The 18,339-nt window shown below is 40.7% G+C and overlaps 1 protein-coding gene across 1 annotated transcript in view; it reads left to right on the top strand.

Annotated features, from left to right (window-relative positions):
• The first annotated feature begins 230 nt into the window (after positions 1 to 230).
• MANBA (mannosidase beta) overlaps positions 231 to 18,339 on the top strand; it is a 133,063-nt gene continuing 114,954 nt past the window's right edge. Inside the window, exons 1-5 of the mRNA XM_007463815.1 lie at positions 231 to 429; positions 7,368 to 7,462; positions 9,673 to 9,778; positions 10,578 to 10,748; positions 12,832 to 12,955. Coding sequence (XP_007463877.1) covers positions 253 to 429; positions 7,368 to 7,462; positions 9,673 to 9,778; positions 10,578 to 10,748; positions 12,832 to 12,955 — 673 coding nt within the window. The 5' untranslated portion in view covers positions 231 to 252. The remainder of the gene's footprint in view (positions 430 to 7,367; positions 7,463 to 9,672; positions 9,779 to 10,577; positions 10,749 to 12,831; positions 12,956 to 18,339) is intronic.

The raw sequence follows: 18,339 nt of genomic DNA, 5'->3' as shown, positions 1-18,339 counted from the left end.
CGGGCTTCGGCCAGTCGGCACGATATCCGCGCTCCCAGCTAGCTTGCGGAGCCTGGGGAGCAGCTGAGGTCCTTTCAGCTCAGCTGACCTGGGGGTGTGGCCGAGAGCCGGGGGCGTGGCCGGGAGCTGGGGGCGGTTCCCGGGGCGGGGAGAGCTAGAGCCCCGGCTCCTCCCGAACAGAGGGTAACTTCCGCGGCTCACCGAAGCGCGCGGCTTCTTCCCCCGTGGGTGGCTGAGGTACCGGCCGCCGGCATGCTCCTCCGCCTGCTCCTGCTGCTTGCGTTGTGCGGTGCGGGCTCCGCTGCTATGGTGGTCAGCGTCAGCTTGCGGGGAAGCTGGAGGATCCGCAGCGGGAACGGCTCGCTGGAGTTACCCGCGGAGGTTCCCGGTTGCGTGCATAGCGCCTTGTTCCACCAGAGGCTCATCCAGGTACTGTGTGCGGCCTCCCCGCCGGGAGCCTGCGCCCGCGTCCCCCTCGTGGTGAGAGGGGCCCAGGAACTGCCTGGCAGTCCCCGAGCCCGGGGCTGTTCTCCTCGGTTTGGCACTAACTTCCCCTTTGCGTCTTGTGATCTGGTGGGGGCGGTGAGGGTGTGAGGATGGGGACGCCTAGGCAATGTATCTGCTCTTGGCGAAGATCACCGCTGGGGTCCGGGCTAGCTGGAGGCTGACCCACGCCCACGCTGGGACAGCAGCAACTCAGGAAAGCGAAGGTCCAGACAGTTCTACTGGGGGTGCTATTGCCATCGTTCTCCAGTGAAGCGTAGATTAGAAAGGACGTGTTGTCACTGACAAAGCCTAAAGCGGGGGATTATTGTTTCAACTACCCGAACACTGCAGAGGACAATAGTCTTTCGCCTAGTAAGGGTTAACTGTATTCATTAATGCCTCAGTTTTTCATTTTCGCTTTTAGGCACCAGGGAGTCAGATTTGGAATTGATGCAGCAGCACATAAGCTGAGGAGAATGAGACCTGCAAGTGTTAAGGGTAGGATTGTCAGTGCTAGAGTACAGGCTAAATAATTTTTAATGCTGATTGGGATATGAAGAAAGATGCTGTTTCCTCTCAGGGCGTGTGATGTGATGTGATGTGTGTGTCCCAATAGATGCTTCAATTTCTAGACTTCTAGTGGAGGACGTTTTCCTGTTTGGCCGCCTGTGGTTAGAGGTTTGCAAACAGACTGCCACCTCCCACTGTTTTTTCCTTCCATCTGCTGCACATCTTTAATGGCTTTGCTTGGGACAACATGTACTTGATACGTGGTTTGCATGCATTGTCCCAATCCGCATAACAACTCTAAAGAGTAAGTCTTCTTATCTTCATTTTATGGATGATATGAATTATGGAGCCCAGAGAAGTTAGAGAATTTTCCCAAGATCACACAGCAACTAAGAGTGGCAGAAATGGAGCCTGGCCTGACTTCATAGCCTTTTGTACTGTGTGACACTTACCATGTGTGACACATTGACAAATCATGTGTTTTTAAAGCACTGGAGTTGACTGTCAGGAATATAATTCAAAGTTTACTTAAATGACAGGACAGTCAACTAGGGTTATGCAAAATTTCTGATATGGTACCATTAGCCTTTTTTCAAAAATGTGTATCAGAAAGGAAGCAAATGTAAATGACACTGACCATGGTCCTGTGTATTTTTCAAGTAAAGAATTCTCAGACTTCAGTATTTGAACTATTTTTAGTTAACAAACTACTTATGACATGGACCACAGGTGACCTTGGTACCCCAAGGCTTCACTTACCCATGCTTTGAAAATGCCTGTGTTTCTTTTGCAGGGTTTCTCCTTGTCTCATCTTCCTGATTAAATTAAGGCAATGGGAAATCATTAGTGGCTGTAGTAAATCAGATTACTGCTTCATGTTACAGGGCTACATATCAAGAAACAATGTTTGGTTACTCGTTAATGTGAATGATGTGCTCACAGAAGGAAATAACTGACTTTTCCTCGTGGGAACAATTTACAACGTCTGTTAAATCTGTTAATAAATTCTAAGGAAAACTTTAAGTTTCAGTAAAGGTAGATGTAGTTCTTAAATGGAAGTGGGATGAGAGATGGGGAGCTTTTGGGGATTGGGGAACTCCAGGTCTATTGACAGTAATCATCAAGTATCATTATGGAGTAATATGATGTTGTTATACTACCTGCTTTATTATACCATCCCTTTTTGGTGTTGACCTAGGAAGTATTTTATAGTTTAGAGTAGACACTGGTCCAAATACAGTGTTTACATCAGAACTTGAAACATATCTTGCTGAAGTCATTCACCTAATTATCTCATAAATATTTATTCAGTACCTCCAATGTGGCAGGCATTATTCCAGGTGCTTGGAATCAAGTGGTGAAGAAAACAAAGTCTTTGTCCCAATAGACATTCTAGTGGAGGAGATAGACAATAAACAGATTAATAGATAATACAGTGACAGCGGGTACACTGAAGAAAAATAAAGTACGTTAAAGGAAGAGAGAGCGAAGGCTTGTTGGGAAGGATTCTATTTTAGAAGAGGTGGTTAAAGATAGCCATTTTGATAAAGATCTTTTGATGAGTTCAGTTTTAAGGGGAAGCGATTTCCCAGCAAAAAGGAAGAAAAGATGGCAGTGAGGAGGGGAGAGCCCTTGAGGCAGGAACATGCTTGATGAGTTCCAGGAATAGTAAGCAGGCCAGGTGGCTGTAGCTCTGTGACCTGGGGGGCAGGTGGATGATTTCAAAGTAGCCATCTGGGGCAGATCATGCAGGGCTTGTAGGCCATTGGGAATAACTTTTGGATTTTATTCTGCAATGATGGGAAGATATTTTTAGCTACATTTTAGTTAGTGTACATCCTTATTCTCTTGGACAAATTTTTAAAAGTGGAATTGTTGATTCAAAAGGGTATACATTTTTTTAGTCTTTTGCTATGTACTTCTAAGTTGTTTTCCATAAAAATTGTACCAGTTTTACACTCCCATCATGACTTTATTGGAGTACTTGTTTTAAGTGCTAGATTTGGATATTATTTTAAAAAATAAAAATAGAAACAATTTACTTTCTAGTGAGGTTAAACACCTTTTATATGTTTATTTCATGCTTATTGGTGATTTGGGCTTACTTATTCCTGTTTTTTATCTATTTTTCTATTGACTATTCATATTTTAAAATATAGATTTGTTAGGCCTGTTATATATTTTCAAAAATTTCCCATTCATTAGTGATATATTTTGTCATATACATGTTTTAAAGTTTTATATGTTGAAATCTTGTAAGCTTTTTTTTCTTTTATGATTGTTTCTGTCTTTGGTATTATGCTTTGGAAGTAATTTCCTCTCTCCCAATTAAATAAATATTTACCTATATTTCCTCCTTTTAGTATTTTTATAATTCCTCTTTTGTATTTAAAATTTTGATCCATTTGAGTTTTTTCAAATAGTTAAACAGTTTTCTATATCACATGATTTGAACAATTTCTCTGTTGTCCACTGATACAAAACATTACTTTTATCATGCACAAAATTCTTATATACTGAATTTTCTTATTCTCTTTTAAAATTCTTTTAAAAAGAATAATAAATGTTTAATACTTACTGTATAAATATTGATGCAGAGAAATATAAAATATAAAGAAGAAGGAAAAAGCTAATAAAAAGCATACTATTAAGCAGAGGTAAAATTTTTCATGTATATCTTTCCAGACTTTTCTAAGTATATACAAACAAATATAATAATATAAAGATGAAGTCAGTCCCTGAGATGGTTTTGTAAGCTACTTCTTCATTTAAAATATATGATGATGAGGCTTCCCTGGTGGCGCAGTGGTTGAGAGTCCATCTGCCGATGCAGGGGACACGGGTTCGTGCCCCAGTCCGGGAAGATCCCACATGCCGAGGCACACACACACACACACACACACACACACACACACACACACACACACACACACACACACGAAGTGTAGGTAAATATGGTGTGAGGCACTGAAGCACAGTTGAAAAAATGTAGACCTTGGTGTTGGACTGAGTTTGTTTCATGCCTGGATGTACTTCTGCTTCATCATGGGACCTCAGGAAAGACACTTCACCTTTTGGAGCATTAGTTTCTTCCTGTACAGAACGGTATTTACAGCACATCTTTGTTATGAAGGTAAGAGTGAATGAGTGCCTATCTTGGAGGCTGATATAAAGTAAATGGTCAACAAGTGATACTGTTACTGTCTTTAGGGTTCATGGGTTTGCTTATGAACTCAATCACTTACATGGGTCCTTAGTCATCAGATGTAATGCTGAACGTAGTCCTATTTGCTTTAAATAGGACTCAGAATTTTAATATGAGCAAAGGGGATCAGACCACTCTGGAACCAAATTAAGCTGGTTGCTTAGCATTTGCAGTAGTTATTATAAATGTAATCTGAGTCTCTGCAACTTTTAATTTAGGGAGGTAGGTATTTGCCCTTAGAGCAATTTTTTAAAATAAATTTTATTTTTTTGGAGCAATTTTAGGTTCATAATAAAATTGAATGGAAAATACAGACAGTTCCTATATGTCTCCACACATGCACAGCTGCCCCGCTATCAACACCCCCTACCAGAGTGGTACATTTGTTACCATCAGTGAACCTTACAGTGACACATCATTATCACCAGAAGTCCATAGTTTATGTTACAGCTCATTCTTAGTGTTGTACATTCTATGGATTTTGACAAATGTATAATGATATGTAGCCACTATCATAGTATCATTCAGAGTAGTTTCACTGCCCTAGAGATCCTTTGTTCTCTGCCTATTCATCCTTCTTTCCTCCTTAATCCCTGGTACCCTCTGATCCTTTTACTGTCTCCATAGTTTTGCCTTTTCCAGAACATCATATAGTTGGAATCATACAGTCTGTAGCCTTTTCAGATTGGCTTCTTTTAAGTAAGAGAAAATATTTAACTTCTAAATTCTGTTTGTCTAGAAAAAATTTATCTGAGAAGATTACCCTCTGGAGCTTGACATGCAGCTTCCTTCAAGGAGCTGGGGGATAGGAAAGAGTCTTGTGCCCCACAAGCCAGATATCACCCAGCCCTGAGGCTCCGCAGGTTAACATATTGCAACTGCATTAGCCTTCACACCTTTCTTCTCATGATATTTTTAAATATATTGGATTAAGTCCACAGTGTAGAGTTATAAATAGGGCTGGGTAGAGACACATGGGCAGGTTAATAACTAGGTGCCTCTTCAAACCTGTGTCCTTAAATATTTACTCCATGTTAGCTCACTGGAGAGGCTGAGTCCTGCGTGTGGGGAAGAGAAGAAAAAGAAGCAAGTGGGCTGGGCCTGGCACACCCCATTTAGCAGAACGAAAGCTCACCATTAACCAGACCTTAAAAGTCAGTTTGGTGATTATTGGTTGTTATTATTATTATTTTTTTCGGTACGCGGGCGTCTCACTATTGTGGCCTTTCCCATTGCGGAGCACAGGCTCCGGACGCGCAGGCTCAGCGGCCATGGCTCACGGGTCCAGCCGCTCCGCGGCATGTGGGATTTTCCTGGACCGGGGCATGAACCCGTGTCCCCTGCATCGGCAGGCGGACTCTCAACCACTGCGCCACCAGGGAAGCTCTATTGGTTGTTATTAAATCTTGTCAACCACTGACTGCCCCTTTGGTATCTTTTTTTTTTTTTTTTTTGGCTGCGTTGGGCCTTCGTTGCTGCGTGCAGGCTTTCTCTAGCTGCGGTGAGCGGGGCCTACTTTCGTTGCGGTGCGCGGGCTTCTCATCGCGGTGGCTTCTCTTGTTGCGGAGCACGGTCTCTAGGTGCGCGGGCTTCAGTAGTTGTGGCACGCGGGCTCAGTAGTTGTGGTGCACGGGCTTAGTTGCTCCGCGGCATGTGGGATCTTCCCGGACCAGGGCTCGAACCCGTGTACCCTGCATTGGCAGGTGGATTCTTAACCACTGGGCCACCAGAGAAGTCCCCCCACCCCCTTGGTATCTTATCAAAATTATTTCTTCCAGTCTGGAGCAGTTTCTGGCTGATACCTTTCTCTCCATTTTGATACACACCCCGTGATTTTATAGTGCCTCTTGCGGATTTGTTCTCAGGGCAAGTGCTCAGCTAGCTGTTGCCAGTGGCCAGCCCTTACCTCTGTGGAACTGAGACAAAGTTGGCTTTTCCCTCTCAAGTTGGAGTTGCAGTTCCTGAGGCAATCACCCTTGGACCTGTCCCAGTTGGAAGGGAGAAGCCCTCTGAGCCTGTGCTGTGTCCCTCTACGTAGCCGTGGTGGTGTTCACAGACATAAGAGCTGAGAAACTTCTCTTACCATTTTCTGTTCCACCTCCTGCCTGGGAGCCCTCATCTGAGAGGTAAAGGGTAGAAAATGAGTAGGAGAAGAAAGAGGTAAGGATTATGGAAGTGAGGACTTGGGGCTGGACGCTGAGATGGAAGAGCATCTGTGAACACCCAGCAGGCCAGTTGTCTAGGGCAGAGGGCCAGATACTATTTTAGGCTGCATGGGTCATTTGGTCTCTGTCATGTCTACTGAACTCTGCTACTGTAGCATGAAAACTGCCGTATGTAATTTATAAAGGAATGGGCCTGGCTGTGCTCCAGTAAAACTTTCTTTATCGACACATGTCCATTCTTAGCTCACTGGCCATGCAAAAACAGGCAGTGAGCTGCATTAGGCCTATGGGTTGTAGTTTGCTGACCTAGGCTAGGCTAATATAGGAAACCTGAGATCTGTAAGTTTGACGCTATCTATTCTGCCTGTATATTCTCTGCAGAGATCCTTTTTGTGTTCACTTAGTAAAGCTGAGTGAAAAATAACTTTGTAAATGCTGAGTAAATCCAAGGAGTGGGAGTTTTGCTGATCTTTGGGCAGTAGAGGAGAAGTGTTCCTCTTGAGGCCAGCTGGGATAGTGGCAGCAGAACGCAAAGTAAGAACCAGAGGGCGGTGAGTGGCTGATGGCTGCGCACCATAAGAAGTGCTGCCGTTCATTCTCTGCTGATACCTTGCAGGTTCTGTGCTTGGTTTTAACAGGGGAAGCTAATCTTCATCTCCACACATGTTCTTTCATAATGAAACTATGTAATAGTTGTATCTCAGAGCTCTTTCATTTCAGGTATTTTGATTGTGTTGGGGTTTTTTTTCCATTTAAAATTATTTTTAGTATTTTTAGTATGCTCATGCCATGGCAACTTTGTTTGGAAGGTAATGGTCTCTTAAACAGATGAAGCTTTAGCTTTGAGGATGGGATGTGTCGGCATATGAAATGCTTGCACTCTTAGGCCAAAAGTTCATTAATTTTTAGGTAATAAATAGCTATCATTGATAGTTTATTTCATGTTTATTTAATTAATTATTTTTGCATATTTAATCACCTACCATAATTTTTATCAACAGGATCCTTACTACAGATTTAATAACCTTAACTACCGATGGATCGCCTTGGATAACTGGACCTATATCAAGAAATTTAAAGTTCCTTTTGACGTGAGGTACTTATGTGTGTATATCTATATTTATATCTATGTATTTATTTATTATTATTATTTGAACTTCTGTTCTTTTTCTGTCTGCAATAATCTTTTGTTTGTTTAGGTTGCATATCAGAACATTGTCAGACTAGAGCCTGTACTATAAAAGTGAATATATATGATTTATGTTTTGACTTGTGTATGAGGGTGGTGCCACGGATCATTAGTCACAAAATTATGTCTTATTCAATCATTTTCTCAGTGGTTATAATGGAGTCACCTCGACCTAGTCAATTCTCTTATCTGCCTTTCCTTTTCCCTGCCCTCCCAGTAATCCATAGAGTGTATATATTTACAATATTGTCAAGTAGGATCAGAGATACATCCTTTGTTTGGTGTAGTGTTAACCAGCCACTGAAACTAAGGCATTGGCCTTAGATTATGTCATGAGGCCACGAGGAAAACCATGGTATAGTTTTCAGTAATGTTCTATTTAGCAGAATGTAACCCAATTTGTATCTACCTCCATTATTGCTAAATTAAAAAAAAAACCCTTTTGTCCCTTTAATATGACCTTTTCTTGGGTAATTATTTACTAACTTCTTAAAAAAGAAATAAAGCCAGAAAATAGTGCTCAATATCATGGAATTACTGTGTTCCAGGCTCTTATTTCCAGATAATACTTAAAATATCTCTAATAGGGGGTCCTCTTTCACCTTGAGCTCAACATATCCGAAATTTAACCAATTGACTTTCCCACTGAGAGCTTGCTTTATATTCTAGCAACCTCGTTATTTCTCTCACTCTAATACCTTCTTCCCAATCTTCTGTGCCCAAGGAGTTTTTGGCTCATCGTATCTTTTTTTCATCTCCCTGTATTCGCTCTGTTTCTGAGTCCTGTTAATTTTTGCCTATCATTTCTCTTGATTCAGCCCCTGCCTCCTCATTTCCAACTTTCCGCCTTTGCCTAGGCCTTTATTATTCTCCAGTCTTTTGTATGCAGAAACATAAGATTCATCTTTCCCAGATTTTGGTTTTACCATGACATTCTTGCCTAAGAGTGATGGTGTCTTCCTTTCGATTGTTGGATCAAGTTTAACTTTCTCTGCATGTCTGTGAAAATGCTGCTTACTCTTGCCAATCATGCACCACTTCCTGCACCTCCATCCCCCATCTCTCTCTCAGCCCTAGGCAACCACTCATTTATTTTTTATTTCTGTGGATTTGTTTCTTGTGGAAGTCTCAAAGAAATGGAATTATACAACATGTGGTCCTTTGTGACTGGCTTCTTTCACTTGGCATAATAATGTTTTCAAGCTCATCTGTGTCGTCACATTCACCAGTAATTCATTTCTTTTTGTTGCTGAGTGCTATTTTTTTTTTTTTTTTTCCCGGTACGCGGGCCTCTCACTGTTGTGGCCTCTCCCCTTGCGGAGCACAGGCTCCGGATGCGCAGGCTCAGCGGCCATGGCTCACGGGCCCAGCCGCTCCGCGGCATGTGGGATCTTCCCAGACCGGGGCACGAACCCGTGTCCCCTGCATCGGCAGGCGGACTCTCAACCACTGCGCCACCAGGGAAGCCCGCTGAGTGCTATTTTATTGTATGGGTATACATTTTATTTATTTTGTTCTTTAAACTCTTGTCTCCTTCTTGAAGTCGTTCCTTATGACATAAACTCTGATAGCACTTGTAATCTATCCAGCAAGACTGTACCACAAAGTAGAAGAGATAGAAAGCTTTCTCTTTGTTTCCTGTGTTTTAGGCTTCAATGCTAACCAGATTGCAGATTCCTTAAATTCAGAGACTGTTTTAGTTCCCTGTAAGGCTTAGCAGAGTGCTGGGCACATAATGTTTACTCATAGATAATTGTTCCTTGGTTAATGCGTTCTCTTAGTGTTAGTAAATATAATAGTTTGTGACAATGTTTTATGTCTGTTATTTAATTTGGTTCTTATAAGAATTTGTGAAGTTCTAGGAAACAAGTCAATGCCTGGAAATTAGAAGTCATGCTCATGATTTTATGGTGGTTGAAATATTTTGAAGAAAGTTAAACTGGATCGCTCAACATAAAAATGTATTAAAGCAATATTTCTGAAAATTTCATTGCAAACTCCCTTCTAAGAGTGTATATTTTCTGTGAAATATTTATTCCTTTCGTTCTTAACAATAAAAAAAGGCTAATTATCTAAGTTAATGTTCTGTACATCTTGTTTTAAAAATCTTTTTTTAGCAAATGGCGTAAAGTAAAGTTGGTTTTGGAAGGCGTCGATACAGTTACAGCAGTCCTGCTCAATAATGTTCCTGTTGGCGAAACAGACAACATGTTCAGAAGCTATGTAAGTACATAATGACATCAGGTTAAAAAGAACCACTTGTATGTATTTGCGTTCATTGTTATCATGAGTGGCAAGTACAGGTCCTTTGATGCACTGGGTAAGTTACTTTATCTTTCAGTTGCCATATTTGTAGAATGATGAAGACACTCAAACCCTATGGAATTATTGTGAGGATATAATGAGCTAATTATATAAAGTGATCAGTATTAGTTTTTGGCAAATAGGCAATGTTTGACAAATGCTGTTCCCTTCTCTGTTATTTGGTAATCCAGAGTTTCATGGGAAATGACAGTTGACAAACCATTTTAAAAGAAAATGTTCCTTCCTTTCTGGAACAGTTACCCTAAGAGATTGTATCCTGATCTCCCTTCCCTTTCAAGGGTAGACTTATCAAAACAAAAATAACTTATGACTTAGAAATACATACTATGCATAGCAGAGAGCCAGGTTATCACGAAGTGTCTAGGAAATCCTAGGCAATTCAAAGCCATGTGTAAATAGCCAGAGCAGACATTCCAGGGCTAAAGATAGTCTCTGCTTGCTCTATTTGCCTAGGACCATCATCTGTCAGTAAAAACAGCAGGAGAAAACCTAGAAATCTATGTTTGGGTAGGAGAATGTGATCAGTTATAACTAAAAGTAGGCAACTAAGTTATACTATTTTGGAGAAGTGCTTTCTCCTGCAAAAAGGCTAAACCTAAAGATTTCAATTATTTTATGCGTCTTTCATGCATTCTGCCTATATCTAAAATTTTACACAGGAGGCTACTTTCACATTTGTTCTTTCCCTTTAATTTAGAGCTTTGATATTACACATGTGGTCCAAGCAGTAAACATCCTTGAGGTGCATTTCCAGTCACCAGTGATATATGCGGACCAGAGGAGTAAAGTTCACACTCACTACAGCGTGCCCCCCAACTGCCCTCCACGTGTGCAGGATGGCGAATGCCATGTCAACTTTATTCGCAAGGTAACAATCTCGCAATGGAGGGGCTTTAGCCTTGAGGATGGGATGAGGGCGTATGAAATTCTTGTTTGAAGACTCCAGTTGTATTTCAGAAGTTGGGCATCTCTTTCCTGCCCCCTTAGTGGGATTTAAAAATTAGAAATAAGAACCAGGGCTTCCCTGGTGGCACAGTGGTTGGGGGTCTGCCTGCCGATGCAGGGGACACGGGTTCGTGCCCCGGTCCGGGAGGATCCCACATGCCGTGGAGCAGCTGGGCCCGTGAGCCATGGCCGCTGAGCCTGCGCATCCGGAGCCTGTGCTTCGCAAGAGGAGAGGCCACAACAGTGAGAGGCCCGCGTACCGCAAAAAAAGAAAAAAAAAAGAAAAAAGAACCAAAAGTTACAAGAATTTTTGTAGAGAGCTTGTCTTTCTAGGTTTCCTTCTTGAGGAGTGCTTCAGAACTTAGATAACGTTGGAAAAAGAAGAAAAATAGGTGACTGATAATGTACTTTTACAATTTTTTTTTTTTTTGACTATGCCACGATGCTTGCAGGGATCTTAATTCCCTGACCAGGGATTGAACCCATGCCCCCTGCAGTGGAAGCGCGGAGTCCTAACCAGTGAACCGCCAGGGAATTCCCCTTTACAATTTTTTTAAAAAAACACCTGGGTTTATCAAACTTTTCACCAGACTGTAGGGTTCATATTTATGAGTGATTCTTATTACTAGCCTTCTGCACCTTTGCTCCGGTTGAAATGATTGTTTTTGGGCTGTAAGTTCAGAAACCAGGATTTCTGAATTCTTACTGGAGGAAATAGGGGTTGGCAAGAAACTCTAGTTAGAGTTTCTTAAACTGTTGTATCTTTATCTTTCAATATGTTTCTTCATTCTTTATAGTTATTACATTTAAATATGATAGTGGGTGCAGAGATATTTGGGAGAAATTCAAAGAGTATTGTGTTACTTCAGTGTAATATGCTTTTGAAGAATAAATGTACATAATTAGATTTTATGGTCTTAGAACATTTCTGCCAAATTTAACTATGTTGCCTAGGTTGATAGATTAGTTATTTTTTTAGTTATCTATTGCTGTGTAACAATTATACCAAAACTTATCAGCTTAAAACAACATTTATTATCACAGTTTCTGTCAGTCAGGAATGCAGGTGTGGCTTAGCTGGGTACCTCTAGCTCAAGGTCACTCATGAGGTTATTGGCAAGCTGTGGACCAGGGCTGCAGTCACCTTAAGCCTGGATGAGGCCTACCTAAGCTCACCCATGTGGTTATTGGCAGGCCTCAGATGGGCTTCCAGGCTCACTCATGTGGGCCTGTCTACAGAGCTGCCTTACAGCATGGCAGCTGACTTCCCCCTTGGCCAAGAGAGAGCTGACAGAGCACCCAAAACAGAAGGTGCACTCTTTTATAACCTAATTTTGGACGTGCTCTCACTGCTATTGTATTCTGTTGGTTAGAAGTGATTCATTAGGTTTAATCCGTACTCAAGGGGAGGGGATTACACAAGGACCTGAATACCAGGAGAGGATCATTTGGGGTCATGTTTGATGCTGTATATGGGACACACACACGCTATTATGGACTTAATTCTGTGCCCCCCAAATTTGTATATTAAAGTCCTAACCCTCAGTAAGGTCAAAATGTCACTCTGTTTGGAGATGAGGTCTTTAAAGAGGTGATTCAGTTAAATGAGACCGTTAGGATTACTGCTGATCCAGTATGGTTGATGTCCTTATAAGAAGAGGAAATTTGGACAACAGAGGGAGACACTAGGGGCATGTGTGTGTGTGTGTGTGTGTGTGTGTGTGTGTGTGTATACAAAAGGCTATGTGAGGGCACAGTGAGAAGGTGGCCATCTGTAAGCCCAGGAAACCAAACTTGCCAACACCTTGATCTTGGACTTCCCAGCCTCCAGAGCTATGCGAAAGTTAATTTCTATTGTTTAAGTCACCCAGTTTGTGGTATTTTGTTATGGCAGCCCTAGCAAACTAGTACACATGTACATAATATTTTAAAAGAAAAGGGTTTTCATAATGTTTAAGTCTCGTGGTAATTAGAATCGATCTTCTTTTTTTCCCTTAAAATTGCAGGCACAGTGTTCCTTTAGCTGGGACTGGGGGCCTTCCTTTCCTACCCAGGGCCTCTGGAAAGATGTTAGAATTGAAGCCTATAATATTTGTCATCTGAACCACTTCACATTTACCCCCATATATGGTAAGCTAAGAGCTGTGATTTCTTGTTTTACTTTTTTTGAGCCTCCTCTATGTTATAAAAATTGGGTTTATAATTTGAATATTTATATAGTTGGCCCTTGAACAACATGGATTTGAACTGTGCGGGTCCACTTACGTGTGGATTTTTTTCAACAAATACTGCAGTACTGCATGATCCGAGGTCTGTCGAATCCATCGATTCAGAACTGTGGATGTGGAGGGCTGACTTGGAGCATCAGTGGATTTTGGTATCTCCAGCAGGTCCTGGAACCAATCTGCTGTGGATACCGAGGGACTACCGTACTTTTCAGAGACTTATTTAAAAAAAAAAATTTGTGGCACATTAAATTTAGAAAAGTGAAAAATATGTACAAACTGATTTGTCATGAAAATTTAAAAAAAATTAATTAATTTATTTTTGGCTGCGTTGGGTCTTTGTTGCTGCGCGCGGGCTTTCTCTAGTTGTGGCGAGCAGGGTCTGCTCTATGTTGTGGTGCGCCAGCTTCTCATTGCCTTGGCTTCTCTTGTTGCGGAGCATGGGCTCTAGGCGTGCAGGCTTCAGTAGTTGTGGTGCACAGGCTTAGTTGCTCCTTGGCATGTGGGATCTCCCTGGACCAGGGCATGAACCTGTGTCCCCTGCATTGGCAGGCGGATTCTTAACCACTGCACCACCAAGGAAGTCCCTGTCATGAAAATTTACTGTATAAAGCGGTTAAGTAGGTGGGTACCTACCTTTTAACATATTCTGAAAAATAAAAAATGAGAGGAGGAAAGAAAGAAAGAAAAGAAAGGAAAGAGGGAGGGAGGGAAGGAAGGAAGCTCTGTTCTCCCAAGCTGTTTCTTAAAAGAATTTGGGCTGCTGGCTTGCCCTCCTTTTTGCTGCCCCTGTAGTCACTTTCAAAACTCCATGGTGCTGAGTTCTTGGTTTGCTTAAATCACTGGGCTGACTTTCTGTCACTGCACATTTTCTCCTCTGAAAGCCATGGCATACCAGCCTTGTTAAGAGTTGAAAATAAGCTGGAAGACAGACAAGGCATTAAAGAAGCTCTCATAAGGTAAAGAATACTGCTTTTTCAGTTGAAAGGAGCATTGAAGAAAACCTCAGAAATCTCAGAGATGTCAATGAATTGGTTAAAAACTGGTCAAATATTTGTTGAGTTCTTTGCTCAGCACTGTGTGTATTTGGCATAGAAAAGAAGTATAATTGTGTTTACTCATCCCTGCAAGTTGGTTGAGGTGGGGAGGGGAGATATAAACAATTATCAAGCCAAACTAGATTGTGTCATAGTCTTTGGGATGGCAGCCCCAGTAGTTCAGAAAACCAGAGATCAAAGGATTTGAGAAGTTAGGGAAATCAGGGTGAAGGTGGAGGCAAATGGGATTTTTTTTTTTTTTTAAACATCTTTATTGCGGTATAATTGCTTTACAATGGTGTGTTAGTTTCTGCTTTACAACAAAGTGAATCAGTTATACATATACATATGTTCCCATATCTCTTCCCTCTTGCGTCTCCCTCCCTCCCACCCTCCCTATCCCACCCCTCCAGGCGGTCACAAAGCACTGAGCTGGTATCCCTGTGCCATGCGGCTGCTTCCCACCGGCTATCTACCTTACGTTTGTTAGTATATATATATGTCCATGTCTCTCTCTCGCCCTATCACAGCTCACCCTTCCCGCTCCCCATATCTGCAAGTCTGTTCTCCAGTAGGTCTGTGTCTTTATTCCTGTTTTACCCCTAGGTTCTTCATAACATTTTTTTTTCTTAAATTCCATATATATGTGTTAGCATTCGGTATGTGTCCTTCTCTTTCTGACTTACTTCACTCTGTATGACAGACTCTAGATCTATCCACCTCATTACAAATAGCTCAATTTCGTTTCTTTTTATGGCTGAGTAATATTCCATTGTATATATGTGCCCCATCTTCTTTATCCATTCATCCGACGATGGGCACTTAGGTTGTTTCCATCTCCAGGCTATTGTAAATAGAGCTGCAGTGAACATTTTGGTACAGGACTCTTTGAATTTTGGTTTCCTCAGGGTATATGCCCAGTAGTGGGATTGCTGGGTTGTATGGTAGTTCTATTTGTAGTTTTTTAAGGAGCCTCCATACTATTCTCCATAGTGGCTGTATCAATTTACATTCCCACCAACAGTGCAAGAGTGTTCCCTTTTCTCCACACCCTCTCTAGCATTTATTGTTTCTAGATTTTTTGATGATGGCCATTCTGACTGGTGTGAGATGATATCTCATTGTAGTTTTGATTTGCATTTCTCTAATGATTAATGATGTTGAGCATTCTTTCATGTGTTTGTTGGCAGTCTGTATATCTTCTTTGGAGAAATGTCTATTTAGGTCTTCTGCCCATTTTTGGATTGGGTTGTTTATTTTTTTGTTATTGAGCTGCATGAGCTGCCTGTAAATTTTAGAGATTAATCCTTTGTCAGTTGATTCATTTGCAAATATTTTCTCCCATTCTGAGGGTTGTCTTTTGGTCTTGTTTATGGTTTCCTTTGCTGTGCAAAAGCTTTGAAGTTTCATTAGGTCCCATTTGTTTATTTTGTTTTTATTTCCATTTCTCTAGGAGATGGGTCAAAAAGGATCTTGCTGTGATTTATGTCAAAGAGTGTTCTGCCTATGTTTTCCTCTAAGAGTTTGATAGTTAAATGGGATTTTAAATGATAACTCATGATGCTCAGTCCAGTTCCGTGCAGGCCTAACTAGATGAAGTCTGTAAGCAAGTATGTGGTGTGTCCATACAAGAGTTCTGTTGTCTTTTAGGGCCCTGGTGACCCTAGATTGCTCTTCAATGGAGCCAGATCTGTGTTTTCTAAAGGCAGAAGACAAAAGCATATCAGAGATGGTTGATAATTGAGGAAGTTATTAGGTGCTGGCATTTTTTTTTTTTAATAAATTTATTTATTTATTTTTGGCTGTGTTGGGTCTTCGTTTCTGTGTGAGGGCTTTCTCTAGTTGCGGTGAGCGGGGGCCACTCATCATCATGGTGCGCGGGCCTCTCACTATCGCGGCCTCTCTTGTTGCGGAGCACAGGCTGCAGACGCGCAGGCTCAGTAGTTGTGGCTCACAGGCCCAGTTGCTCCGCGGCATGTGAGATCTTCCCAGACCAGGGCTTCAACCCGTGTCCCCTGCATTGGCAGGCAGATTCTCAACCACTGCGCCACCAGGGAAGCCCGCTGCTGGCATTTTTAAATGTTTAAAAGGCATTGGAAGATCTAACGTAAATTGCACATATAAATGTGGCTGTTTAGAGCTTTCTAGTTTAGTGTTTCTCAAACTATTCTTCAGAGGCGCAACCCGAATTGAGCCTTGCTATGAAATCAAATACATAATGGTTCACTCCCCCACATCCCCACCCATAATTTTTCTCAGGTGTATATAATAAAACCTACTGTAAGAAGGGGTCTGATTTTGCCAAAAGTTATTTATTTAATAGTTTTGAAGTTTAATCAGTGTTTTAGGTGGTTAGCAAAAGTGCTATGAGTTCCAGGTATCCTGATATCTGAAAAAATTTGAATAACACTGCTCTAGTTTAATTTAAAATTTTGAGTATGAAGCTAAACATTTCTTCCTGAATATGAGTCATTAGGGTTCAGTTTATTCACCATTAGTGACTGGGTGAATTTTATTTGAATTAAATCAATTTAAGTGATGCTTAAAATTTAATTTAGACTCAGTGTAATCAGTTATCCATATCAACTACATTTTTGATGTTTTATGACTACAATACATTTTGTACTTAACATAGGGAAAAATATGTTTCCTGTTCAGAAGATGTGTCCTGTGCATATTAAGCAGTAATTCTTATATTTTTGATTAATTTTATAGATTTCAGTTTGGTTACTTGATGTAATAGAGAAAATTGAAGCATAAACTTATGAAAGCATTAGGAGAGGAACTTCCTTTAGGATTTTTTTCAGAAATTTTTTTTTTCAGTTTGTATTTGGAAGATAGCAATTATTACTGAAATCAATAGAAACTTAGAAGTTGAAAATAATAGAGAATAAACTAATATATTCTGGATACTTTTTGCATTTATTTGGTACACAGTTTGAGGCAGGCATTGAGAGTTACTAAACATTTTTTAAAAGGATTAGTTCATAATCAAAAGTAGATACATGTAATTTTTATTTAAAATCAAATACTGTATTCATTTTTAAAATTTAAGTGTGAAATGACGTTAGTCAAAACTAATGCAAGCAGTGGCTAATCTCTGTATAATAGTACTACAGACAGTTTGTATTTTATTCTTCTAAATTTTTATATTGAGCCTATATTGTCTCTATAATAAGGGAAGAAAGCAGTTAAACTAATCTAGTATCTAGTAATTTCAGCCAGCTTATTATGAAAGGCTAAACTACTTTGACTTTGTGGCACTTTCTGCTTTCTGCCTATTGAGGCTAGAAGAAAATAACCTTTTTGCTTTTCCAAATGTTTAATTTATTTCTTAATTTAAAATTAGTGAGTTTAACCCTAAAGATTGAGTGACCAACCATAGTTCCCCAATTTAATTGTATAAAATATGACAGAAAAAAGGGTGTTAGACTTTAAAAAACTAACTTGAAATTTTTGTGAATTAATTTGCTTTATGTATATATGTATATATATATATATTTTTTTCTTTTCTGCATTCTTAATCCTTAGCATAGTGGTTTCTAAACTTTTGTACTTTTGAATATCCTTTGGTCATTTGTTTGATTTTGCCCTAACCTCAGCTTCCTAAATGATTTTCACATATTCTTAATATTTAAGGTAATAAAAGCAAATTTATATTTGGAAAAAATACTGAGGTCAAAGGGAAACAAGAGTTACTCTCATTATCTCTTAGGCTCTTGCCATTTATCTGGGTTTTGAGAGATACCAATTTATTGATGTGACTTTCTCTAAAACGTCATTAGAAAATATTTACTTGAATGTCTGTATGTGTGTGTGTGAGAGAGATAGATTCATTTATTGATCATCTCCATGCTAAGTCTTTCATATTTGTAATCTGATGTAAATTGTTCATATTAGGCCCTAAAATTTGTTAGGGAGGGATGGTTGTCTAGTTTTATGAACTTTTCTTAAGGTTACATAGACGTATTAAGTCCAAATATATAATAAGTATGTTCTGATGAAACACTGCATTGTTTAATCTTTTGTTACTGCAGTTAGAAAGAAATAAAATAGAGATGTTGGGCTTCTCTGGTGGCACAGTGGTTGAGAGTCCGCCTGCCGATGCAGGGGACGCGGGTTCGTGCCCTGGTCCGGGAGGATCCCACATGCCGCGGAGCGGCTGGGCCCGTGAGCTGTGGCTGCTGGGCCTGCGCGTCCGGAGCCTGTGCTCCGCAACGGGAGAGGCCACAACAGTAAGAGGCCCGCGTAC

Source organism: Lipotes vexillifer, unplaced genomic scaffold, assembly GCF_000442215.2.
Source record: "Lipotes vexillifer unplaced genomic scaffold, Lipotes_vexillifer_v1.1 scaffold49, whole genome shotgun sequence".
Classification (NCBI taxonomy): domain Eukaryota; kingdom Metazoa; phylum Chordata; class Mammalia; order Artiodactyla; family Lipotidae; genus Lipotes; species Lipotes vexillifer.
This window is presented reverse-complemented; position numbering and strand designations above follow the sequence as displayed.